Source organism: Hypomesus nipponensis, chromosome 7 (genome assembly GCF_054491055.1).
Source record: "Hypomesus nipponensis isolate SF chromosome 7, ASM5449105v1, whole genome shotgun sequence".
In the NCBI taxonomy this organism is placed as follows: Eukaryota; Metazoa; Chordata; class Actinopteri; order Osmeriformes; family Osmeridae; genus Hypomesus; species Hypomesus nipponensis.
The window spans coordinates 7660138-7688061 of record NC_140367.1 but is presented as its reverse complement, the minus strand read 5'-3'; the positions used below and the strand labels follow the sequence as shown (position 1 = coordinate 7688061).

General features: G+C 45.0%; 1 protein-coding gene across 2 annotated transcripts; it reads right to left on the bottom strand.

The window, feature by feature from the left end:
* Nucleotides 1-144: 144 nt before the first annotated feature.
* Nucleotides 145-26652, bottom strand: syt1a (synaptotagmin Ia). Of its 2 annotated transcripts, none has more exons than XM_084701323.1 (8): nucleotides 26475-26652; nucleotides 19523-19695; nucleotides 16398-16523; nucleotides 12818-12985; nucleotides 11329-11496; nucleotides 9051-9168; nucleotides 1940-2073; nucleotides 145-514 (listed from the first exon to the last, which is right to left on the bottom strand). In XM_084701323.1, exons 1-8 carry the CDS (start codon nucleotides 26638-26640, stop codon nucleotides 308-310), a joined length of 1260 nt encoding a protein of 419 aa, XP_084557449.1. In that variant the 5' UTR covers nucleotides 26641-26652; the 3' UTR covers nucleotides 145-307. The 2 variants fall into 2 exon arrangements, with proteins under 2 accessions (XP_084557449.1, XP_084557450.1); XM_084701324.1 differs by having other exon boundaries at nucleotides 16398-16514.
* Nucleotides 26653-27924: the final 1272 nt, after the last annotated feature.

Below are 27924 nucleotides of genomic sequence, written 5' to 3'. Positions count from 1 at the left end.
AGGAAGGGGGAGGGGGGTTGGGGAGGGGGGCAGAACCTGACATAGAAACACAAGTTAAAACAGAGGCGGTAGTAGGGGTAGGGGGGAGGACAGGAATTATAAGGGGCCTAGGGCCATGTTTTTAAAGAACCATTAACAATTAGAAAAGAGGGCCGATAAGACGAGTCAGTATGAAGCTGGGTATTATTTGGGTTTGGGGGTTTCATGACAAGGGGAGGATTGACATTGGATGGACCCATGTATCACTGAGGTATTTACATATACTGGCTAAGGAACACTACAGGACAGGTGCTGAAAGGGGCCCTGCCTATTTCTTGGTGGAGAGCTGGGCATCCACCTCCTCCTCTGGCTTCAGGACGTGCCACTGGGCGATGGGTCTCCTGGGATTGGCCAGCATATCCGACCAGTGGCGGAGCTCCGTGCCCGAGCTGTTGAGGCCCACAAAGACCTTGCCGATGGCATCATTCTTGCCGATCTTGTCATAGTCCAGAACAGTTACAACAACTTGCACTTTCTGGAAAGGGAGAGAGAGGGAGGGGTGGAGAACACTTTTTGTCAAGAGTGTTCAATGGCGTCGCTCCAGACGTCATACCGCTCTCCAAGCTTCTTCTCTTCAAACAAACACATTAACTCTCTTTCAAAGTTGAAGTCAGGTGTGCTACGTCTAAAAGTACAATTATTGTGAGAAAATGTACTGTGCCGTCAATCTGTCAAATGGTCCTGAATCAAATGTAACTCACTAAGGTAGCTTTTAGACGTTGAGACGGACGTGGAATGTTCATAGCGATAAATGCCATGTAAGAGCAAGTCTGAATCATGGCAAAGCCAAACATACAACAGACTGTCAGCTTACTCAGAGGTCAACCTTTCAGCCTCAGCATGTGTTCATTCAAAGTGTCGTGGCAGAGCACGAAGACGTATGTGTCGAGCATTGGCAGGAAATATGAATATGTGCACAAACAGATCTCTGAATACGATTAGAGGCAGTACAAGTTTAGAGGCAGTACAACGAGTAAGAATGGGCCCATCTCCTATGTGTGTGAGGAGACAGTGTTCTTTGAGGCATGCCTGATATGCCATGTAATGAAACACTGAACAAGGTCCCCAGATTGAGGTGGGGTTAGGTGGGCTTTTAAAGGGGTGGTAATTACTTACAGAGTGAGTCATTAAAAACATCTTAGATACTTTGAATTGGGGTGAACAATCCCTTTAAAGGATGGAATGAATAGTAGAACACAGTGTCCTCTTTCTGTCAAATTGGGAGGTTCCAACTGGCATTCACACAGAATAGCTAAGGTTCGTCTCCATAATTGAATCAAAGGCTCGTAGAACCAAACTCGTGGTTTCCGATGTGTGAAGTGCAAAATCAATTTTAGGCAATTACCTTCTTTATACCTCAGGCATTGACACCATTTAGTTATTTCCTTTCAGCACAATTTTCATGAACTTTACTTTCTGTAATCGTATTTATATAATAGTTTGTTTCTTTCTTTCCATGTTCTTTGTTTTAAATTGTGGTTAATTCATTGGAGTGTCATAGTACTGGACATTTCCTATAGACGGTACTGAATTGCGATCAAAACATAATATGGATTTTAATTTGTTATGAAGAGCTTTTGAGTGTTTATAGACAAGTTGGAGTGTGCCTTCAGCATTCATTGTAGTCATTGATGTGTGGAAAATTGCCTCATCACTACTCTGAACAATTGTCTTGTCAAATTGCAATTTTTTTTTGTGATAATGCTTTTAATTACAATGGAAATTCTGAAAGGAATGATCATGGGACTAATGAGAACGTCCTCATCACCTCATCTGAAATCATTGTACAGTCTGTACTGTGGTGCCACGCTTCCGAAGAGCACAATCAAAAATAATTGATGAAGATAAGCAATTGTAAAAACTGTAACTGAGTGATATAAGGCCATGGGGTCCAATTTACCTGGATTTGTTCAAATGGTACTTCAAAGCTGAAGGACTCGTTGTAGTATGGGTTCAGGGTGTTCTTCTTGATTGTCGTCTTCTTTTTCTTCAGCCTCTTGCCATTCTGCATCAGGTGAATCTTAACATATGGGTCTGAGGAGAAAATAGAGGGTCAGGTTACAAAAACTTGGCGGAAAACTGCTATTAACTTCTAAAGCAGGAGTTTGCAGATTCCTTTACTGACAAACAATTGAAATTAAATAACAAACTAATGTTTGTGTATCCAGATGGTATTTCAGATACACAAGACCATACACAAAGTAAAAACAGCTGTTTTTCTTCACATGGTGATAGAAAACTACTGTTTGTTAGTGTGGAAATAATTAAGGGAAAGACTTGGGCCTGTTCTGCAAAATGGATTGTGTTTACGTCTCTGTGTTTCCCTAAGCAACAAATTGTAATTTCCTGAAAATGTCTTCTCAAGCCCCTTGAGATGAAAGGACAGCCAGCTGTGACCAACCCTTCTCGCCCTGTTTACCCTGCCACACACACACACACACACGCACACACACACTCTCCTGCTCTCTCTGGTAATCAGGTCGAGGGTCCTTCAAAGAGACACAAACCCAACCATCCATCTTATAGGTTTATCATTAGCAATCAAGATGTTGGGCTAATGTCCTGTGATTTGTTTACTCCCTCTGAATTCTAATCATAAGCAAGGAGGAGAGAGCCAAGAGACCAGTGACCAGTTTGATAAAGGATGCATTCTTAGAAAAAGACAGTATGAGCCTTAATACCATTTTTAGGAAAATTTTGTTTTATGTTCATCCTAGACTTATGTGCACATAGGGAGGGAAATCAGAATAGTGGAGAGAAAGAGAAAGTTAAGAAAAAAGAGGGAAAGAAAGCGAGTGTGAGAGAGCGAAAGAGTGACAGAGAAAGAAAGGTGAGAGAAAAGGAAAAAAAGAAAGACCGAGAGAAAGGGAGCGTGAGAGAAAGGAATTGTAAGAAGAGAAATAGAGCGATAAAGTGAGGGAAAGATGGAGTGGGAGATAAACAGATATAGGGAAGCTTCTCTTGAAGCTGGTGTCCATTGTGACTTTTATTAATCTCCCAATGGGATGGAGAGCTGTATGACGACAAAGCAAACAGGTGACCGTCTGTGTGTGTGTGTGTGTGTGTGTGTGTGTGTGTGTAACTGCGTATGAGTGTGTGTGAAGAAAATGGGCGGAATTGTATCTAAATGAGAATCTTCTCCATGGTCGGACATTGTGCATCACACAGGCTTATTATCACTTGTTTAATCTCTTCCTTCCATCAACTGCCCCTTACGTTTCATCCCTGTCACCAACAATTCAATTTCATCCCCAGGAGAGTTTGCGCTTGAACTGTCTCTTGTATGAAAGAGAACAACCTTGAGACTTTGGTCTGACCTCCATCAATGCATGAACAACTGCTGGGCAAACTTATAAAACGTATTTGTTTCCTCATGCATGTTTAGATGAGTGGACAACTAAGGGGAGACAGAGAGGCAGGACAGATCTCAGAGAGATCACAAGCAGCACGTTTTGCAGTGAGAGTGCTGCATCTAGAAGAGAAGAAAAAGACACCAGAGACAGGCCCTGAGGATCACTTCCTCCATCTCTATCTCCAAACTTCTATGATCTCCCACTGCTTCAAATTCAGACTGTCGCCTACCTCGGAACACTTGTCTGACTCTTAACTTCAGCCGCCTCTAAACTCTGAAAAGAGGTTCCCTCCTCTCCTCAGGGACTGAGACTGAATACACACCACAACAAACCGCTGGGTCGATCACTGATAACCTATCTATTTGCCGCTGGAAAAACATCATTGCATCGTGACAGCGCTATCCAGGCACCTGTTATCTTTGCAGCTGGTAGATGAGGGAGGCTGGGTATTATTGTGTTATTGAAGAAGCTCAGCACAACTCATATCCGGCTAATTTTGCCAATTCATCACAGACGACTGTAATCTCTATTTTGTGGATGAGTGGCTTTGCCGCTGTTGCAATGGGTGCATCACTAACAGCTAACCCTTTTTCTTGTTTGTGTGTGTGTGTGAGAGAGGGTGTGCCATGGAGGCAAGGGTATGTCACTTGTTCCTCGCTCTGGGCCAAGGTGTTATGGAGAAATGCGTTGCCAGTTGATAATGCGCAGCCAGTGAACAGGAAGTAGCAGGTTTCTCAGAAAGATTGTCAGGTGCAGGTGTGAATGGGCCAATACCAGAACCTGTCTCATAGGATTAATCTGTGTAGTGGCCTAAAGCAGAGCCTCTCTACAAACACATCATGTAACCCATTTCCAGACAAACAGTTCCTGTATTACAAACCAAGCCTCAAATCTCACCAAAAATAGTTTTTAAGATTGTTGCTAAATGCTGATCGCTAATTACTGGTTATAAGGATAGTAAATGACGGGACAGGCTATCACTGTCAGTCATAATAAAATCTTTTGAGCGATTTATCATCATACAAACCAAAAGCCTTCTTGGTAAAGGAAGAGTGTTAACTGTGTCTACTCCAGAGTCGAGGGTGAAGGATCTGGCTGAGTCTGAACGAACATCAACACAACAAGGTTATATATAGCTCAGCTGTCATCTTAGTTTCCCATCCCAGCATCTTAGATGTGCTATGGAGGAGGGGCACCCAAGCCCAACTGTCATCTCAGTCTCACTGTTTTGGATCCGACATGACACACACAAACGCTCATACAAAAGGTACGTACACACACACTTGAGAAAAAAAGTAATCGACAAAGACGATGTGCACCCACACATTGCCCACACAGAACAACAAAGTTTGACATCCACTAATCACCTCCAAATAGCTTTCCTACTCATTAGTCCTGTGGTGTAATGGCCCAACAGACCCCTTGCCCTTCACTATGTCCAGTAATGTTATCTGTAATAGCTCACAGTCCTGAAGCTCTCTTTTAACCAGCCAGGCAAGGAGCAAAGCCTGCCAAACAAAAACAACAAAAAATGCCACACATGAGAAGCATGCTGATGGGGTGCATGTGTTTGTGTGTGTGCTTCCATGTGTGTGTGTGTGTGTGTGTGTGTGTGTGTGTGTGTGCTTCTATGGGTGTGTTTGTTTGCGCACGTGCCCCTGTGTGTGCTTGAGTGAGTGAGCGAGCAGCAGTTCAGCTTCATTACTGACCCGGGCCTGTGTGATATGATAACCTCCCTGCCGAGGTCCATTACCCTGCTATAAGCAGCCTCGATATCCGAGAGGCTGCCACTGCACAGACAATATCCCCATTAGTGTCCCTGTCCTCTTCCATAGTCCCACCACTACACCTCTTTATCTCACACTTAGAGCTTAGAGTACTACTGCATGGGTACAGGACTGATACAGTACTTGCCTTTGATAATACAGGTACTATGTGGTACAGCCTTAATGGACCTCACAACCCATAATGTGGGTTGACAACAGTAAATGTCAGTGCGAGAGTGAGCTACGAGTCAAGGGTTGTCATATATATTAGCTTGGTTATGTTCTTATTTAAGGGGATCTTTTCTATAAGCCCCCTATGTACCTTTAAGGCCCATACCATACATTTCATGGTAAACTACTATCACAATGCTGCATGTAAACCTTTCAGGAGGCTTTGTGAAGTTAAGTTTCCATTTATCCTGAAGCAACTCACTGTAGTGATAGTCACATAGTGGGAGTTAATCCACTAAATCACTTCCTACAGAGTTTATAGAAACTAAGGAAAATCATGAATTGTGCAGTTGCAAGGTAGTGGTGACTTTGAAACAATGGTCTAATAGCAAGGCAAGTTTATCATGATAGTCTCTCATTAACCAGAACTAGTGTTCTCACCAATCTTGTGCTGTGCAATGCAACACTGAGAATGAGACTGCCTGTCCAATAAAATTATGTTTGTTTGTGTAAAGATTCATGATTCATGTTGTTTAAATGTAACTTGCTTAACTACATGCTCTTATGGTTCTTCCCTTTGGCACTTATTTTTTGGTTGTTCACAATGTGTGCTTCTTGTTTTGGCTACCCGCAATGCTTTGGGGCTATCTTGTTGTTATTATCAGTGACCTATGCACTTTGTAAAGCTCTCTCTTGGAAGTCGCTTTGGATAAAAGCGTCTGCTAAATGAATAAATGTAAATGAAAACGTAAAGGTCTGAATGGTTAGCAAAGCTTAAGCTTGAATTTATAGTATTGCTCTAGTTGTTTTAGTAACAACACAGCTGCACATATTTTAAAGGCCAAACTGAAATTAATTCAAATGATACTTCTGTTAATGAGAACACCTACTGCATGTTTCATCAATGGAGCTGTAATTACACTAGTCAAACAGGAGAGGGAAGATTCTAGAAGGTATCTCAGGCAGACCTTCTGGAACTCTGTATAAACTACTCATCACAGTCCATCAATTAATCTGTTTCAGGCTTCGTCTGTGGCATGAGAAGAGATGGTTTCAAATGGTTGTTATTACACACATGCCTATTAGTTCATCCATCTGTTAAGGCTTTGAAGTTGACTCAGGAAACCACATACTGTGCACTTCAGGATATCTTCCTTGTCCTCACACTATAAGTCTCACTCTCTCAGAAACAAATATAAATCAGACGTCCTCAACTTGTTTTCTTAGTCAGGAGCGAAAAAGAAAATAAGGCTAGTTTGTTGGATTTTTGGTATATTTAGATTTTTGACAAATGAGACTATACAAACATTTACCAAATTATAAAAAATCTAAAAACATATTTCTAATAAACATAAAAGTAAAGTAAAATAAACATCTTACGTCTACAAATGAGAAAAATATGTATTTTTTGGCTTTCTTTTATAACAGAGCTATGGAGAAAAATGCACATGACCTCTACAGAGAAAATAATGGATTGTTCAATCAAATCATGAGTATGATCATGTATCAAAGGTAATCATGAGAAATGTCAGAATTTACATTTCACCCCAAAACATGAATATTAATTTATTCTATGACCATCACAAGGTCTGATACAATTCACGTTCACGTTCTCTCACATAAACCCCCAAACATCCACCTAGTAAGTCAGTCCACCACATGCTATTACTATGATAATCAGAATTCCCAGGCAAACGTGATGGAAACCCATGGCACTATTACAGTACAGTCAAGCTGAAATCCCTGACATCACTCAACTCTGAACTGTTAAGCACACGCTACTGTATATACATACAACATGCTCAAATTAGAATGGCGTATGGATGATCACAAACACAAGCACTAAATGTCAATCCATGTTTTATTTATCTATTTCCCCTCTAGCTCCAAAGTCACTGTCTTGTCCTCAAACCACCTCCCTGCCTGCTTTCCTATTAGCTCGTCAGTTTGACTGACAGCTCAGGATGTGGCCAATCCTGCCATGCAAATGGACACAGGTGAAAGCTACTGGTAGCGGCATAAAAAAGCAGCAAATTAGTGTTTTTTTTGGAGTCCTAATGGCTACCCGTGGTTGTCTGACAGATGAGAGAAAACCCTGGGCTCTTAATGTGCAGAGTGCTATCGTGAGGTGGTCAGGCTCTGATGGGCCTGGTCCGGCATCTCAGGAGTGGGGAGAAGGGAGCCAGGTGCATGATAATTACAGTGGAGAAAGTCTGAAGCGGCGATGTGGAAATAAAGGGAGAGAAGGAGGGGGGGAGGGAAAGAAGAGAAAGGGAGAGAACAGGAGGAGAGGGGGAGAGGGGGAAAGAGGAGAAAGGGAGAGAACAGGAGGAGAGGGGGAGAGGGGGAGAGAGGAGGCGGAGAGGAAAATAGAACAGGAGAGGGAGACAAGGGGAGAGAGAGGGGGAAGAGAGGGGGGGTACTTAGAGACGGGCAAAGAAATGGACTGGAGGGTGCATGGTGGGTGAGTTATTGAGCATGTGAACTTGGTTGTATGTGTTTTGATGTGTGTGTGTGTGCAACTGTGTATGGGTGGAGAGAGGAATCACTAACGTGCAATCCTATTCATTGTGAATAAATGGAGTAGTCAAATGTACAAGGGAATGACACGCACACAACTGGCTAAGGAATTGAGTCTCACTCTCAACCACAGGAAATGAACTGCAATTTGGACCTGACGTTCTATGAAAAGCTTCCTGCGCAACAGAAAATGAGTTGCTTCATGGGAAACTTAATGGCGGTGTAGGATTTTTGGATGAAGCATTGAGGGGGGGGGCGGCGGTGTCTGATGTCCATCATGTCATTGTCAGCCCCTGAAGGACTGTTCTGAGTCTGTGATCATTGATTTGAGGCAGTGCTGGATACATTCATACACACACGCAGACTCACACACACACACACACACACACACACACACACACACGCGCACGTGAGTTCTACCCCTCTAACAAGTGACACATTCGGTTACCATGGTGCTTGGCTCAATTTCCAGAGGGGACCTGTGTATTGAAAATTGAAAATAAAAATAGGGTCAGTCGAGATGGGGACACTGGAATTTCAAAGCTCTTTCAGTGATAGCTCTGAGACCTCCTTCAACGTAGAAGCCTCAGCGTGATCATTACGGCCCACAGTGATCATTAGCGGTCATATGTGTGTTTTCTCCCACACAACAGCAGGTCTGCTAGGTGGTGGTCTGTTTCCTCCCACACAAACCATCCTTTCTGGGAGCCTGGCTCGAGCCTAGTTGTGTTGGTGTCTCCACAGGGAATTGTGCAAGACAATACAATACAGCTGTTCTAAGAGAAAAGCCTTCTTCCTATCAATGTACCCAGTCCCAACTTTGGCTGGGTGTGATGTTTTGCAGGTTGGAAGGATTTCTTTAAAAGCACATGATACATATGTGCGGCTGTTTATTTTCTTGGTGGGCAATAACGGTCAGGGAGTCGATGGCTAGGAAGGAATGGATAGGGAAATTCAGAGAAAGACAAAGAGATTTGGAGCCAAAGGTACATTTTGGGTTAGGGTAGGGTTAGGGTAACATATGAGGCTGTCGTGAAGATAGCAAGTGAAAAACACGGTACATCAATGTGTACCACAGAAAACGGATAGTTTAAACTACAGTATGCTCTATCATCATGAAACAACAGACACAGAAATGACTCCTGTCACTTCAAGGGCTGAAACAGGTTGGGGGAGGGGGCTTGGGAGCATCTTGGCTCACCTGACAAGCCTCCCACGTCCATCTTCTTCAGGTTCTTGGCCTCCAGGATGACCACGGTCAGCTTGCCAGCCGTAGGGACGTATCGCAGAGAGAAACAGATATCTCCAAGTTTCTCTTGCTGTGAGAGAGAAAGGGGAAGATGACGGTTTCAGACCAGTTTATCAGAGACTCTTCTTTTTCTTCAATTCAAATTAACTGCATTATCAAGACCAGTACCCATTACCACTTTGAAGTGTTTTGTCAAGGGACTTATACAATGCTGTCTCCAGAAACATTCACTACATGCTGTGAGCTTAGAACTGTTTAGTTTGACAACATGGAGGTTGGAAAATTGCCAAGGTTATAAGGTTTGTTTCTCGCTAAAGAGCCATTACCAAGTACTTCAATCATTCTATTGTGTCACACACATGAGCAACAAAATAAATGATAGTAATCACACTGGGAACAGAACCTGATACCTATTTCTAGCAGTACTCGGTGTAACACGGGGAACAGACGAGCACTCAATAACTCTCTCAGATAATAGCATTACCACTGACTGAAAACAGCCATTAACAACAACCATTATAAATCACCTTTTGCCTAAATAGGCCTGCATATCGACTTTTGTTTTATATTTAAGGATTTTCTTCCAGTTATAATCACATCCCATTTTCCCTCTGCAGCTTAATAGCATGTGGGGGGGATTGTAATAGGGTTGCCAGGTTTGTGTGTAGTAGAAGGGGGCAGTCAGTGGCTGTGTTTCAACCCAGGACTGTCATCATTAAGTCCCATTCATTTCACCATTCTCTCCAGCAGCTAGACCTCTTTACAAAACCTCACAATGCTTAAATAAACTCTCACCTTAATGACTGCAACTTCAGTTTAATCAACATAAATACACACTCCTGGGAGACTGGCTTGAGAGCTAGAGAGAGACTGCGATATTAATCACGCTTGTCTGGAGCGCCAATCACACTCTAATATATTCCATGAATAACTGAAAAAGGCCAGCCACAGCCTTTTGAGTTGGGAGAACCTCTTCTCTGCTGTACTGTTCATGTTTGGTATGATAGGTTGAGGATGTAGACTTCACTGTGTAAACACAGTTTGTATGTATACTGGTGAGCTTGGCTGACGTGACGAATGAAATCGAGACAGGTTGTTCGCAGGTGAATAACATGTCCATTATTAAATTCCTTTCGCGAGGATGAAAAACACATTTACTGAAGGGACATTGCTGTGAATCTTTTTTTTCCCCCCATTCTTGACAGAATATGCCATTTCAAATGTCTTTTTGAGGACAGTTTGTCAGGAAAATACAAGTACCTCAAAGCGTACAAGCTCTTTTGAGGTTTACAAAGGACTGGCTTCATGAAAATCTGACTGTGTTTGAAATAGCTAAACCCACTGCAAGGACTATTTACAGAATGGATATAGAGTCTCAGTTGTTGTTAGCAATCCAAGAGAGAGCATGCGTTTGGCATGACCTTTGTTGGTTGTAATTTGCAGCTATTGAAGCAGGTCGAAGTTGTTAAGTGTGTCTGTCAATCACCCAACCCACTTTTATCCAAGACTCTGAATCACAACTTTTAGCAAAGATTTTCCCATATCACATGCACTACTGTCTCTTTAGGTCACCTAGGTATGGCGCGAGGATTCCGTGACACATAATGCCCTTACATAACGACCACATTTCAGAGTTGACAACAGTAAGTTGAAACAATGGCTCGACTCTTCAGTCAGTGAAAGTGGCAATTTCAAAGGTCTTTCACCAAAAGCACACTCAATTGCACCTTGTAGCTTTAAAAGCATGATGACAACGTCTCAAGCCTTGCATGAAATTGTACAGGGATGCTGTCCGACACGGAGTCAACGTCTGGCGCAACACGGACAGGCTTCAACCTTCACAGATGCCCTTCAACTCCCTGGCAGCATCAGGCCTCAGAAAGTGTTATCATTAACCTTTACATGAACTGAGCACAAACACAAAAGTTCTCCAAGCAACCAATGTTTAAATACTATATGCCATGACATTTACCGTGAAAATTGAATATCCCCAACTGCAGGCTGGAAGCCATACTCTTATTAGTGGAAGGGAACACACGGAGGGTTGATTGCATGACATTTCCATAAGAGAGAGATTACCCAGGCTATGGCCCCTCAACCTGCAATAGCATCTCGACAACACGTGTTTAACGCAATAATATGATTATTGTCAAAAACAATCTGAAATGGTGCATTTTTTTGACATCAACACTCTTTAGCAGCTGTTAGATGTCTTCTTCTGTGGTCTCACCTCCTCCTTCTCAGCGCTCTGCAGATCCCTCCATTCCTCCGTCACGTGGCTGAAGTCCACCTTGTTCATGGTCACCTTGATGTCTCCGATGGCGTCGTGCTTTGAGAAGCGGTCGAAGTCGTACACGGTCATCACCAGAGTCTTGCCTCCCAGCTCAACATAGGGCACCTGAGGGAGTTAAAAGCCATACTGGTCACGCCACTGAAGAGGGCTTGTTGGATGAAACTTTTCAAGTCCAGGCCTGTAATAAACAGGAGAGTGCACGGCGTCTGAATAAACTGAATCAATTGATGAGTTTATAATATAATACAAATCTGCACAACACTAACTGTTGATTAATGGTAGTTGTACTGGTAAGCATGTCGTTTAAATGGCTGTCCAGTCTTAAAGACTCTGTGAATCGGAGCAGTCCTGCTCGGTGCTGGTAATTACATGTCAAGGACTAGGGAGTAGGAGGACTGTGTTGGGGAAGTTGAGAATGTAGAGCCTAGCTAATCAATCACACACGCTTCCTCCATCCCTGTGACTGACAGACTGCCTTATCTGGAGCAGATTCAGGGACAGTGAGTGTGTGTGTGTGTGTGTGTTCATGTTCATGTGTATTACGATCCAGCAAGTATGTGTGCCTCTGTGTGTATTTGTGTTCTGGAGTGTTGGTGTTGCGGGGCAAGGTGAAAAAGATATGTGCGTGTGTGTGAGTGTGCTGGGGGGATTGTGAGTATGCTGTCTGGGATTTTGATTTCCTGATTGCCTCCAATTGAGACATTTTTCAAGACAAAACTCATTATACAATGAGGACTTGTCACAACACAGCGACAAACTGCTTGATTGGCTGGAGAAGAGATAAGCGCCCAGGGTTTGTCCTTGACGCTATCTCAGAGCCACTCCACTGACTCCTTTATTTCAATAACTTGCACACTTGGAATTACAGGCTGGTTGTGGAACTGTGGGACTGGAATTCCACTGTCTTCATAGTCTACATGTTTAATGTATTCCAGAGACGGGCATACAAGAAAAGTTGGCACCCGTATAGAAAACTTGCCACAAGCTGCTTATTTATCACAGCAGACAGACATCTGTGGACTCTCCCCCCCGCTGGTTGAGTGACTAAACTTTTCCACCACAGGGTAACAATCACACATTCAAGACTGAGAAATGTTTGCTCAAATCTAGGCCAAGACAGGAAAGGTGCATCTGCCTATGTTAATCCAAATCACACCACATTGGTGTGTGTGTGTGTGTGTGTGTGTGGGGGTGTGTTTGTATGTGAGGCAGTCTGTCAGGAGCTTGTTAATGTGCCAGCTGGTCGCTGTCTCTACACCTTCACAGAATCCACCACTGCATGCAAATGAGTTTGTCAGTGGAACTAACAAACAGTCTATTGCAACTACGATCTGTACTACATACTGTATGTGTACTGTGCATACCTAGCATACACAATGTCTCCACACATAATTCACACTGTGTTTGTGTTCAGACTGTACTGTACCTTAAAGGTAAACTGCTCGTTGAAAGTAGGGTTAAGGGTCTTCCTGTGGACCTTGGTCTCAAACTTCTTCTTCTTGTCCGGTAGCAGGTAGACCTTGACGTAGGGGTCAGAGGTGCCTCCCATGTCCATAGCAGGCAGCTCGGCAGCCTGGATGATCCCCACCATGAGCTGAGAGGAGTGTGGGAGACGAAAAGAGGGAGAGAAGAGACACGAGTCAGTACCAGTCCACTCCAGCCCAGCTAACAGCAGCCAGCAAAGCCTGCACTGTCATTCCACCACCATCTTGAGATGAGCATCTGAACAGAGGGACTCTTACTGTGAGAGTCGTTGTATATGCTGTCATGTCACTGGCGTGAACGTGTGTGGCACAAGAATCCCGTCTTTCAACTGGATATCTGTCTAGTGTATCGTGCTCCTAGTCTTTGTAGAAACCCTTTTAAGCACCAGATAAGTCTTCAGATGATGAATAATTGATGTGTGTGGGTGATATTAATGTTCCATCACGCCATAACACTCCCCAGGCTTTTTGCGAATGTGAGAGTCCCTCAGAGTGAGAGTCCAACCTAGCTGCATGTCTCTCTCTCTCTCTCTCCCCCATCCTTCTCTTTCTCTCTCTCCCCCACATAGGGCTGATAATTGATAACCACAGCAGAGGCCCTGGAAGGCTGATTGACCTGCCAGTCAGGACGGCTCCTTCAAGGCCTCTTAGGGCCCGCCTAGTCAGTCAATCAACATCCTATCAGGGCTACCATCAATTGGCAATCTGGAGGGCGACATGGCCACTCAGCCATGGAGCCCTCCAGCTGTCAGAGACCTGTCTGGACCATGTGGCACAATAAAGCCACATCCAGGAGCAGAGCAGGCAGGCCCCTCTGCCTTTGGTAATGTGTGGATTTGGTGCAGTGACAGATGCTGGAACCTGACAGAGGAGAGATGGTGGTGGGAGTCCAGCAGAGAAAGGTCTTCTTGAAGGGATGGGTTAGGGTGGAGATGGGGGTTGATGGACGGTACAGACGACCACGCTGAGTACTCCACACACACACACACGCACACACACACATTCTGCCCATGGTTTACGCACAAGTACGCCACACACAGAGAGCACCATGGGAAAAGCATGGACCGTCCTCAATCAATGGCTGGTGTCAGGTAATGCATAACATTGTCACAAAACGGTTGCACTGACACTATACTTTTAAGAGATTCTGTACACAGACAGATATACAAACTCTAAAATGGTGTCACCAAAACATGTTACATAGCCCAACAAGCAATGAGAATATGTACAAATACCCTGGCTATCCCTTCACCATCCTCAGTGCAGTGATACTGGAGTTTTGTTTGGCCCAGCTCAGATGGGGGACATCACTCACATCTGTGTGTGACTATTCATCCTGGCGTGATGTCCCTTCGATTTTAGCACAACCATAAACAGAGGCTCAGCGTCATGTCTTGCTACAGTGTTGTGTCACAGTGTATTTACAGTGAACCGCATTACCCACAATGCCTCATCATCACAGAGAGGAGGGCAGTGGAGGTCAATGTTGTTTTTGCTCGTTGGAGGACGACCTTCAACTGGATCGTCCTCGGGTGGGTGTCCATTGGCGGTTTGTCAAAAAACTAAACGTTGACATTAAAATAAACACACTTCAAATAAATGTGTGTGCAGAACAACTACGAACACTGTCGCAATTAAAACGTGATAGAGCCAATCGTCAAGGGGTTCGCTAGCGGACAAACAGCAGACATATGAAGTGTGTTTCACAGGGGAGCGGGAGCGTGTCAGCACAGCCCGCGCCAGGTCATGACCCCGCTGTGTTTGTGGGATATTGGACACAGACGGGAGGTCCGGGGGGCAGAGAACCAAGCAGCGTGGACATGCTGGTGATTCAGCTGCTGGCACATTGTCCTGTCCTATTGCAATGGGCCCCACTCCAACAGCGGGCGATCTCTCTCTCACACACACACACACGCATGCACACAAACCTCACACTTCAATGAAGGGCTGCCATGCCTTAGGGGGATGTAAAACTAACTGTCACATCCCCTTTCCTGCAGTCTTGCTGACGGTTTCCTAATACCGGTCCTGTTTTGGAGGTCACCTGTATGGCTGCGCTACGACAGAAAGGCCCAGGTAGAGAAGAGAGGATGTTCTGCGAGTGTCATAGGAGGGTTATTTATTTCCGTTTAAAATGGTAATGCAGACTATTGACTCTTGTTCCTGAAAGCTTAAAGTCTCCCGTTAGACTTGTTAAAAGGCTGATGAATGGCGTGATGGGGAATAGTGAAGTGGGAGTGGCATTATGCTTGTGTTTGTGTGGCGCGTGAGGATTCCTCTGAGGGTTATTGGCCAATTCTCTCCCCCTCCCCCTCCCCCTCTCCCTCTCTCAGTAGCTAGCTCCCTTCCCAAGCTCTCATTAGCACTAAAAGCCTGGTCTCAAGAGTCGCTGGCCGCATCACCCATCACTGCTGGTTAACCAAAGTAAACAAACTGAATTTTCACCTTGCACCTCATTTTTCCTCTCTCTCTTTCCCTCTGACTTCACCATTCAAGCAAGACTGTATTCACTTTCTCTCTGTGATTTCAAAACCTGTGCAACCTGATCAACTGTAACGAAACCATTTGAGCTCTTATTTGACTCTCATCCTGTCACGGAGCTGGAGGTGCGTCAGACTGGAAGGAGGTTCCATGTCTTCGCTTCTCCAGCTAGAATGAATCTGTCCACTGACTGGGTGAGGTGGGCCTGACATTCCAGGTGTCCTTCACATGTGATTGGACAGCCCCCCCCCCCACACACACACAAAACAACTCGTTTCTCCCATTACTTGAAAGCGAACGTCAGCTTGTGAAAAATGTCCCATGTTCGGTGCCTTTTATGATTGGTGATGATTATCTTATGATAATATTGTGATTACTAGCATACTCACAATTATCACAGTAATCATCATTATTGCTATCATCACCACTGAGGAAACAGATTTGAGAAGGATACCACGTGACCATATTTGTTTGTATATATCTGTGTCTGGTTGAGTATGTGTGCATGTGTGTGTTTGTGGGTCCGTGAAGCATGTTAGTAGTTAATCCCAGTCTGTCAGGTTTGTTTATGACAGGGAGTTAGCTAGCCCAGTGAGATCCAGTCCCATGCTCATGCCCAGCCTCTATTATCTGTCACTGAACATCTGCCAACAGGAAGTTGTTCTGCTCCTGTAGACTCTCTACTTTTAAAACTCAGCCTCTGAGAAAAAACCCAGATGGGTTTCAGCAGGGACTGCGATTGGTTGAGGCTGAAAGAGCACATTGGATTTTTTGGGGAGGGATCTGCAAATCCCAAGTGAGTCCTAACAAAAAGAGGACAAGAAGTGATGAACAGAAACACAAAGTCGACTACCGCGAACCTCTTGTGGTGTGCAGCAATGTTGTGACAGGGTTATGCATAACCTGCTCTCCAGAACCGCCTCAGGATGGGGCAGATGAAGGGATGGACCACCACAGAGGAGGGGCGGGTGACCATACTTACGAAGGAGGACCTTTCTCAACAACGACACACACAGGGCGATTCGGAGAGCGGACCCTTACCGTATTCTCAGTGAAATTGTAATCCAGCGAGTATTGTAATTTGCCCAGTTTCTCGTCCTCCTTGGGCTCCGCCTCTTTCTCCGTATCGGTCAGCCCTGTCTCGGCATCATCCTCATCCTTCAAGGCCTGAAGGACACACCCACCAAGAGTCAGTGTCTCCGGGAGGCGTCAGTGCCCAGGCCCCGCCCGACTGTGGCCCCGACCCACGGCCTGCCAGCAGGCCTTCTGGCAGAACCCGCTCCTGAAAAGCTGCCTTTCTTTTTTAGTTTGGGAGGGGGGGGGGGAGCAAGCACTAAACCACCAAAGCAGTTAAGACCAGTACATGCTCTGAAATGCACTATGCTCAGGTCAAGACCCTTGATGATGTGGTTCTGAAAAACGTTCGATATTTTGGTCTGCAGAAGAGCAGAACTATCAAATGATAGAGCAATGAGGAAAAAGGAGAGTAAAGTGGAGTCATTTGAAGAATGTGAGAAATAGAAGGAAGAGAAAGGGAGCGCAAGATATGGAAGTAAGACAGGGTGAGGGGAAAGCGACAGAGGGACAGAGTGACAAGACAAAGAGAGGCGAGAGAGAGACAGAGAGAGATCATTGCAAGACTATTCCCTTTGTTATTTCAAGCAGATTGAGTTTCTGGAAGAAATGAATCAACTGGAAAATGTCTGGAGAGAAAATGGTGTGAGAAAAGAGCGTAGAGAAGAAGAAGAGAGAAGTAGCCCTTCGCTGGCTGGTTAGGAGGAGGAGGGTGGCGGTGGATCATGACCTCAGTGGGGCGGGGTCAGTTGGTTATTATAAAGCATGCGATTGAAGAGGCAGACAACTAGCTTCTCAAGGTTCATCATTCAAGTGTCAAAGGTTGCCTTTCCAAACTCTCAAACTTTCTCTTTTCATTATGCATGCAGGGCATTCTCAGTAGATACAGAACAGTGCTCGTGTGTAAACCCCCATTCTCAAGTCTCCACATCCCTTTTAGGAGACACAGTCACATTGCCACCATAACTTTCAGCTGCATGTGTAACCCCCATGATGATGGTAGCTATAAGCAACATGCCAGCGTTACACTAGTTGTCGGTGCTGTGGGGAGGGGGTGGGGGACAATAGGAACCTGCCCTATTAGTTTGTAAGGTTGCTGGTGTAAAAAGCAAAAAGGATGAACAACATTGATTTGTTTTGAAGTACATTTTGGCTTTGTCCCATCTGTCTCCTCGTGCAAGGGTGAGCACATTGAAAGTGCACCCAGACATATTCCTGTCTTAGCTCTAATGATCAGTGTTGCTTGGACACAGAGAGAAGGAGAGTACAGCGAGTAAAATGATTAAGTAAAAAGCAGACATCCGTGAACGGTGCCTGCAATTACTGTTCCTACATGTCCTGGTAAATGTTGGAATGGAAAGTCTGATCAGTATGTTTTATAGCTTAATTCAAAACACTGTGCTCTATGTGGTGGAAATGGCATAAGGCCTTTGCCTCAAGGTCGATATAAGTAAGTGCAAAGCTCTGACTGAGGCGTACTCTTATTGGAATGTTATTAAAGAACATTTAGTAGAAGCTAGCCACTTAATCATTTTACATTCGCTTATGGGCACTCGTTCGAAAATGCAAATTCATGAATTGAAAGGCATCAGAGATTCTCGAGGGAGTGAAAAATCAATGTAGTTCAACCTTGTCAAAGCGCACCCAGTGCTTCCTTCGTACATATATATGTGCATATGCAGGAATACACACATATATACAGTAGATATACATGAACTGTATGCATAGTTACATATATTTGGTTCTACGGGAGTAAGTTGTTGTCAAGAGGCTAGGAAACGTCAGAGTAGCAGGCTTATAAAGATCCAACAGCAATTGGGAACCTACCGCCAATGACAGTCCCGAACAGTCATCAGACACAACACAGATAAGGAGGACATAGAAGGAAGAGAAACAAATTAAAACAACCACACACAGGAGTTAACACCAGAGTCTGGGCACACCAGGAGAAATGACTGCTTGCCTGTGGAGCTGCAGGCTCTGCCTTCAGGGACTACGTCCAATAGGAGAGGTGTGATGTTATTAAACGGAAGTATTTTGTTGTATGGCTTCCTTTGAAGGATAGCTAAATTGCCTGATAGAGAATGTGTATATTGTCGAGCATTGGACTTTTCATAATAACATTGAGTTTGTTATGCTATTGTTTTGGTAGTCTTAGTAATTTTGAATTATCAAGAGCCTCACTGGGTGGTTCACCTTCTTTAAGGTGTAGATGTCCCTTGTGAAGACTTGAACTTAAACCTAACAGGAAGCTACCTTAACCAATAACGTGTCAACAAAGTTGACATTGATAATGTGCTAATAGTATATGTTAAGTCCATACATTAACCTTTCCGAGCTGTCAAATGTAAAGACACCAGGGGACAGATTTGTTATTGTGAGACAGTTATTGCTGCCTACCTTCTCTCACTTAACATTAGTCTTTCATAATGTAAGTGATGCTGGCGTGGACAGACTGGAAATTAAACAGACATTGTCAATTATTTCGTTAAGGGGGGCTGTAGTGAGAATCCTTGTTAATGCAATTAGTATACTAACCGAGGTAAAGTGTTGGTGTGCCATATCATCTTTAAGCAATTGAAAGGGAGGTCTCAAACAATTTACTCCCCTTCACTTGTGATTAGCCAACGTCATTTCTCTGGGTTGATACCACTTCATAATATACCATAGAATTCCATACTTAGTAATCTCTAAAAGAGTAGAGTGTTACATTAAAAGGAACTAAGAACAGAAACAATTGAAACAAGGAAGAGATTTAAAATGTCTCTCTGTGATGCTTTAGGCTTCCTCACACAAATGCTTTAGGCTTCCTCACACAACTGTAGGACACAGTAATAAAGTGTTGCAGCAACTGGTAATGCCAAGAACTGCACTGTAAGTGTATGTGGCGGTGAATTACATTTGTCTACATGTAAAAAATGCAGAGTACATTCCTGTCAATCCTAGCACTATACTTGAATCTACAAAAACTATAAATAGTACCTTCAAGATACACAATAACATTGCAGTATTCAAGAAGCAACATAATTTTAAACTCAAAAACGGTAAATGTGTCTTAAAGGTGCTTGTTGGCAGAAGTTCAAAGACAGTACCTCGGTCTTTGCTCCGTCGGTGACATCCATCATGTTGATGGCGTTCTTGCCCTTGTCTTTGCCCTTCTTTTTGTTCTTCTTCTTGAATATCCACTTTTTGCAGACACAGAAGCAACAGGTGAGGACCAGGATGACCGCCACAAAGGCGATGGAAACTATGGCCCATGATGGCACTGGAAACAGGGGACACACAGGAACAGCGGTTAGAGGTCAACCACTTCAAAGTGAGGTCACGGTCACTTCCGAGGCTGCAGAACAAGACCCTGATTGGGTCTAAAAAAACAGCCAAACACAATCTCCCTCCATGTGCTGTATCGATTCTAATTGTGGTACAAGACCAAGCGCGGACATGGTTGGAGTACTTCCACGAAGGATCAGCACGCATGCGGCTTTGATCAACGGCAGGGTAACTCTGGGCAGTCCAAACAAGGCCTCTCTTACGACTGGCCTTCGAACACAAGCAGCGACGCTGGGAGAACGTCTGGATGTCTGAGCAAACACACTCAGCCAATTTAGTGGAAATAACAGATGCTGGCATTTTCCACTTGCCATTTAAACAAAAGATTCTCAGACAACTGACACTTTCACGCCAATCACTGGCACACGGCGCTCGTTGGGTGTGAGCGGTGCAGTAATTTGGAGGGTCTGTTTGGAAGGGTATCAACTGTACCATGACTGTGTCGAGTCAATGAATCACCACCAGTGACTGTGTTAATTGGTTTGACACACCTCTCTGAAGTGCTCTGGCTTACACTTTAGCAGCCTCAGATTCATCCCTAATTATACATTTGGTGCTGCACCAAAGGTACGAGGCTTATTTCCCCCATGCATGCTTGCCTCTCTCAAAGTTTCTCTCAAATCCTTTCCTCCCGTTCATTCGATCCTCTTCTGGTGAGGCTTACTGGACGGGAGACGGAATACAGTGTTTTATTGTAGGCTCTGTAAGGGTCTGACAGGACTAAATGGGACGGCTCGGAGCAGAAGTTAGCACTGTCACTATCAGACAGGAAGGCGCTCCACTCCCCGGCACAGCCGAGGCACTAACAGCCTGCTGCCAAACGTGGAGACGCCTATCTAAACAAAAGACTCGGGCAGTGCATGTGTGTGTGTTTATGCGAGAGAAGAAGACACACGGACACGTGCGCGTACACACACACACACCACACCACACAAAAGTGGGCCTGTCAGCTCTATTTGGGCTCCAGAAATAAGTATCAGAGGGATGTTCTGCAGCCCAGATGTGCTGTCCATAATGAGGAGAGCAACACCACCTCAGACACTTCCGCTACTCACGAGCTCTAATTACAGCTTCTGCTCGTAAAACATCAAACACCTGGTGAGCCACACCTTCTTGCGACGGAACGGGACACAGACGTATCTGCAAACAAGCCAATTTTGGTACCATGTTTGGTTTTGTCAATATTTACCACGAGCAACGGTGAGACAGACTGGTGGACGGTAGCTTTTTGGGCTCCCATTATCTGCCATGTTGTGATGAGACGGAGGAGCAGTCGCCCCAACAGGTGGAGGGAGTTCTGGCATCTCTCAAACCACCACGTTTTACCCAACCGCAATCACTCTTAACAATGCCAAAGGATCTGTCTACAGTATAGAAAGATGGAGAAAAAAAACTGCAGACTAAGGTTAAGAAATGGCTCTGTTGTAAATCCACATTTCTTTTTGATTCCTTTCAGTACAGCTTTGAAGACTTCATATCTACGGGCCACTAGAAAGAACCATCAAAGAAGAAGTATATTAGTGTGTTTTTTTTCTCCTCTGGGCTTTAGCGGGCCAGGACTAGGCTGGAGCCCTTCCTTCTGCGAGGTTCTACACGGAGATGGAGGGTGAAAATCAATGGTCTCTTGACAAAATCAATAAGCACTCTCCTTCAAGGAAAAACTATGAGTGATGCTCTGAAACAACTTTAGGATCTACAGCCTCGGCCTTGCCCGGTTGGTGTGGAATCAGATGTAGTCCCCCTGACAAGGATTGAGCTCCCCTCAGCCACAGAGAACCGTGGTTTTGCATGAATAGACACAGTGTTGAAAGACCCAGGGCTTCAGCACAAAGTTTACAGTGTCAAAGTTGTATTTTTGGTTTGATCATGCAACATTCATTAAATGTATGGTAACTAGTTGAAGACTAGTCAAACCTACTTCCTCAGGCATATCCAGACACTGACAACTCTATGTTCTCTGACCATATTACACTCCGGTGGTCATCCACGCCCCCATTTGACCCTGACACCATAGGCTGACGCCTAGGTCACTGGTTTGAACTTTTCACCTGGGCCACAGCAGAGAAAATGGGCTGAGACAGCATCCTTTCACACACACCATAACTCCACCTGTTTGACTGCCCATTTTGACCACACACTGGCGAGGAAGACTATCTTTTAATGGAAGTGTCGGAAATGTGGCAGGTTCGTATTTCAAGCTGCCTGAAAGCCGCGCCGATAAGCAACCGTCCAACTGAAGGAACTGTGAGGCATTGACATTTTTTCCAAATGAAAGCTTGGATAAGGGAGATTTGTCTAACGTGATGATGGCCCAGCTTAAGTTTAAGTAAATGGACCGATTTATATGAGCCGAATCTGGCATTATAGGATGCTGCAGACTGCACAGTGATGGAACCCTTTGGTGCGTCATGAAATACAATCAGCCAAACAATTTTGCCACAGTGACTCAACTTCTTAACTCAACTCTAGAAAAAACTGTTGCATAGATGCTTAGCCTGATGCTGTGGAATGTAATGTAATATTGCAAACCTAATCTTCCCCATCAAGCATGTGTCTGAGACTACGAGACAGTTTTGTGTCCCTCTAATTAAAAGATCCTGAGTCCCAGAAAGCAATGAAAGCATCATCTAATTAACGTTATTGTGTAACTGTCTATTCTCTCTCTCGAAAGCCAAGCCTACCTTCCTGCATGCTGCACTTCACTTTTAAGCGGTGGTTATCTCTCGTTCAGCCACGCGCAACGGCAAATGTAAAAGGGAGTTTCTCTGCAGTAGCTGCTGAAACCCATGTTCACGTGGTTGCGAAAGCCCCTAATCACACATCTTCTATAGCGTCGGTGGAAGCTTTCCGGTGTGGTGCATTAAAAGGAGCCAAAGCGATCAGGCACACAATGGGACACCTACTAGGCTGACTTGTGCATACCAACGAGTGCCTGATCAGCCATCTTTGTCCTGCTGTCTTCAAGGACACAGCAGGGTCCTCCTGCACGCCGGTGAAACTAGCCAGCTTTGCCAGGGAGCAGCCATTTGATGTGAAGATGGAAGGTGGCTAGTCAGGTATTTTTGGCATCCCAAAATCCCTTCCAGGCATCCCTTCCAGACAGTTTCACAACATGGAGAGGGTTGGGAGGACTTTGGTTTTCGCACCAAACAGCTTGTCCTCTTGTATTTTCAATATTCTTTTCACCAAATCCACTGGTCTGGGTAACAGAGAGACTTATGAGAGAATATGTTCTTGTCTGTCTTTGCTGCCTAAAACGGAATGCCCTCTAGCAGAATGAACTCTTGAGTATGTTGTGGACTGGGCCTTGAAAATTTCAACTCTACCTACTTCAGAGAACCCGAGAGAGATGCTCAAATGCTTTTGAAAAAGAAAAAACAATCAGAATGAGTAAGGTTGAAAAGTGCCATCTTGTTTTTGTTTTTGTTTTGGGGGTGCAATTTCAGGGAAAATGTCAGGCAACACGACTGGGGGAGCTGTAGTTCAAATTCACAGTTAGAATTCAAAGAGGAGGGTTCTGTGTGATTGTTGTGTGAGGTAAAGTCCACCATACTGGGGACAACACACTAATAGAATGTGACAGCACCCTGTTGGTCAATTAACATCTGCTTTAGATCTTGTTATGCCAGTAGGAGTAGAACCTCATCCTTGCCCTTTCCTGCTGTGGTGTGTTCAAGCAAACTCAACAACAACCACAGCAGTGGGTCCTGTGGTACTGTATGGGACAATGGCTTCCATTATGGCTTTGATAACCATTTACGGAACTACTAGATACCAACCGACCAAAATAGTCGATGGACCAAACATCTTGCTGCTAGCTGTGAAGAATATTGATCCTGCTGTGAAGTGTGTTTGTACATTACATATGTGATCAGAGAAGGGACTGGACATGTTTGTTTGTATCCACATCCTCCGGCCATGAACCTCTCTGCCCAGCCTGGGCTGTGGATCGGGTGGGGCTTAGGGGGCATGGGGCAGGGAGAATGGGGGCAGGGAGCAAGGGCATGGGGGACTGGAGCTATGGACTCCCTCTTAGGTCCACACTTCCCATCTGTCAGATGTCGGCTCTATGTGAGAGCTGGCTTGGGTCTCTTCAGTCCCTCCTGTTGCATCATGGGAAGCACTCTCAGCCCAAAGCAAGGGAGAGGAAGAAGAACTGAAGCCAAAGGGTGATATGGGAGATTGAGTTTGGCTCCAGTGATCCACCAGAATAATCCTCACTAATGAAGTTTGCCTTCTTCTTGTGAGCACCATCAAACATAACCAAATAAAAGGAGGATTACCATCTTTGGCTGAACTTTAGGGGTGGTGCAACCATGAAATAAAATAAATAAAAAACAGCTGAAAAATGCAGCTCACTGGAAAATCGACAGAATTGGAAATACCAAAGTACGTTGCTGTAACAACAAGCCTAAATTATACTCCAAGAACACATTTTTTGAAAATGTCAATATAAGGTCAGTGTTATTTCGAGTAATGACTAGCGTGGGCCTGGAGTTATGGATTAAACTGACTCAGTGCTGAGAGGTTAATTGTCATTGAAAGTAGAGTCCTGGGGTGCTCAGTAAGGGTGCTGACAAATTCATTATGCTGCTATGACATCCCTCTGTGAGAGGACACCTCTTTGAAATAGGGCAACGTCACAGTGGGGAGTGACCAAGTAGTCAAGACCACAGTCTTCTGTATCCATGTGTTTGTGTGTGTGTGTGTGTATGTGTGTGTGTGTGCGTGCCAGCATGTGATTTGTGATATTTAAGTCAGGGGATTCATGGTCCTGAGCCTTCAGATTAAATGTTTATTTTGATAGGCTCTTGCTGGGCATGAAATGGGTTCTGAATAAGCTAAATGAGAAATGATACAAAGAGGCAAAATATCTGACACACATCCATAAGGAGGACGAGGTAAGGTAATGGAGTTTGTCCAAGCTAAAATGAAGCTCCAGCAGTTTGCCAGACTCTGTTAAAGTGATATTCTCTCCAGGAGCCCTCGGCCCACAGATGGAGCAGAGTAGGGATCTTGCCTTCAGAGCTTTATCTATAGATCCTTATTATCACACCCCACCGGAGACCCTAAAACAAGATGGCGTGATATGGCAGACCCATGCATCGCACCCAACACCAAGCGAGCTAAGGACAGACTGCGGTGCATAAACGCAGCGGGAATCATTCGCCACGGTCTGACAGGCCGTCTCGGGCGAGCACGTCCCCTCCCCGCTCGCGTGTCCTTCATCAAGGCTCTGTCCCGGCACTCACACGGAGGATCAATGTTTTATTTTTTTCAGAGTCTCACAAAGACAGTCCTTCAGGCATTCATCATCATCGCCAGCTTGGCAGCAGTGCAGGGTGAGAGTCGCTGCCTTTGACTGAGAGCCTGAGCAAAAACAGTCATTTAAGCCCCACTGTTATGGACTGGCTTTTTTCGGGACGCGCTCCATGTGCATTTCTGTCTGAGGCGTACCCAGCACCCCCTTATTTAGCCGCTGTCCACATCACACAATGTGATAATTAGGGAGAGAGGTGAAACATGGTAAAAGCCTAATTACTTGGTTGTTAGTGTGCAATCGTCAAACACAGACATTGGATCAGTGGGGTGGGCATTTGGGAGGGGGAAGCTCAATACTGTGAGATCCAGGGTCTAAGGGAGGGGAGGAGGGGGTGGGGAGGGGAGGGGGGTTGTCAACGGGCGATGGGGGGGCGAGTCTTGCTAGCTCTACATGGAATCAGGTTCATTACTCAAAGTGGGAACACAACAGTCAACTCCACCTCCACAAAAGCAACATCGTTGCTTCCATACCATCTGTTCCTCACAGCTAATTCCACCTCAACCCAAGATGACTCCAATGCTCTTCTGCAACACTGGTCTGGTTTGTCCAGAGTACAGGGTGCATCCGGTGCCAGAGCTGCAAAGGGCACCATTCACTATCACAAGCCATGGGCTATCAAAGTTGAAATTTCGGATTGATTTCCCAAAACAAATAAACTGTTGCCTTCAATGATCTTCCCCAGATGGAGAAACTGAAATCATTTATCAGACTAGCTGGCTTATAAATCTTAGCACAGCAGTCATTTGACAACTGGCGTCAATGGAAGAAAAATTACAAAATAACAGAATAACAGGGCCTCTCTTTTCACAGAAGCCATTTCCTGACATGGGAATTACTTCCACATGAACCAACGGATACGTCTATATTTAGGACTCAGCTGAGTGGCACAGTCACTGGATGAGGGCGACGGGCATTATTTCAATAGAGGGTAGAACACTCATGTACTTTTGTATGGCGCAGATGCTGCGGGCGAAAGAGATGCTCCATCCATCAGCGCAGAACATTACTGATAGGTCGACAGTTTGTCAGTACTGTACCGTCTCTGAGGAAGATGGGTGTTGATTGAAAGATAGTGCTCTGAGTGTCCACATAAACAGAAAGCTGAAAGCAAATCCATTAGCCTTCTCGTTTATACATTAAAAGGCAGAGAAAGTGAGAGGGAGTGAGGAAGAAGTAAAGGATAAAGAGAAATGAGCCAGAGCATTTATTCATTCCCACTCTTCAAACACCTACAGTTGATATTCAACAGTACTGTTCAATGGCCCCTTTTGTCACCAACTCTATGCCAAAGAACATGGTCCAAGTGCGATTCTCCACTATAGTTCAAAGCACCTGATGGTGAGTCACCGCGCTGTTGTGGCTTGGAAGAATGCGTCGGCACAGTTACTCACGTGGGATTGTTTTAAGCTGGTTCATGAACTTGTCCTTAAGTTTGGAGAAGGCTTCATCCTTCTCGCCCGGGCCCAACCCTGTTAGTTCGGTGGTGTTGCCACCGGCGGCGGTGGCGCTGGTGGGCATGGGGGCCGCCGCTAAGGCTTCCCTTCGACTCTCAGTCATGGTGGGAGTGCCGGCCAGCCAGGCAGATGCTGCAGCAGAGACAAGGAGGAGGGGGGAGAAGGGGACGTTATAGGATGAACAATGGGACTTTGTTGAGTGGTAAACACCTAGACAGAAAGGTAGTGATGGAGGGAGCAAATGAGAGAGAGAGAAACAGAACGAGAAAACCAGACACAGAGATATATGGAGTGAGAGAAAGAGAAACAGAGACAAAGAGAGAGAGAGATGAGTGAGCCAGAGAGAGCAGCTGCTGGCTGAGCCTGAGTAAACCTCACCTGGAGTCTGTAATGATCCTGCAACCTCCTAACAACTACCACCAGCTCCAGGCACATGCTACCCTCCCTCCCTCCCTCCCTCCCTCCCTCCCTCCCTCCCTCCCTCCCTCCCTCCCTCCCTCCCTCCCTCCCTCCCTCCCTCCCTCCCTCCCTCCCTCCCTCCCTCCCTCCCTCCCTCCCTCCCTCCCTCCCTCCCTCCCTCCCTCCCTCCCTCCCTCCCTCCCTCCCTCCCTCCCTCCCTATTTTTCTACTTCTCTCGTCTGCCTCACCCTTTCTTCCTCTAATCACGTTCTCTCTCTTTCTCTATTACGGACACCCACGGTAAACCCAACAGAATATGATCTATTATTCCTCCATTTATCACCAGTAGTAGCGCAACACAAATCCCCTGCAGGGGCCTACAATTGGATTGTGAACAAATAAATCGCACAGTAGCCTCCATTATCCCTTCACACTGTGTTAAATCCCATATATGAGCAAGCAGCCAAAGGTGATAAATGTGTTTTACTTTTGATCCATGTCTTTGTCAAGAGGGACACGGTAGGGATGTATGTCCTGTCTGTATCTTAATCAATGCAGCAGTATCTATATTACTGTAGCAATTATGGGGTTAATGGCTAAAGGAAGTTTAAAGTATTTTATTTTAATTTTTTTATGATGCCCAATGAAATTAAAAAGTATTGTTCCGGTCTTCTTTTTAAGATGTTCATCTCACCAGTTTAATAGAGAGAGCAAGAGAGCAAAGCATTCCCAGGTCCCATGTCTGAGTGTCAGATGCTGCTGGAGTGCTTCTCAGACATGCCCGTTGTTCACGTGAAGTGGCATCTGCTAACACGCTCTTGTTTATCAGCTGTCCTACCACAGCTTGCTGTGAATGCATGCTATATCCTAGTGTGCCCAGCTGTGCTTCTAACAGTTACTTAACACTCACCTAACAGCCTCCTTGGCTCCCAGTTGAAATGACAAAGACATGCTATGTAGTTAACAAGCCAGTGAAAGCCAGCGCAGA

Coding starts and splice junctions, on each gene's coding strand:
- syt1a (XM_084701323.1), bottom strand. CDS start 26,640: ATGACTGAGAGTCGAAGGGAAGCCTTAGCGGCGGCCCCCATGCCCACC. Junction 16,524..19,522: donor CCGACGGAGCAAAGACCGAG/GTACTGTCTTTG, acceptor TGTGTCCTTCAG/GCCTTGAAGGATGAGGATGA. Junction 515..1,939: donor TACCATTTGAACAAATCCAG/GTAAATTGGACC, acceptor CTCCCTTTCCAG/AAAGTGCAAGTTGTTGTAAC.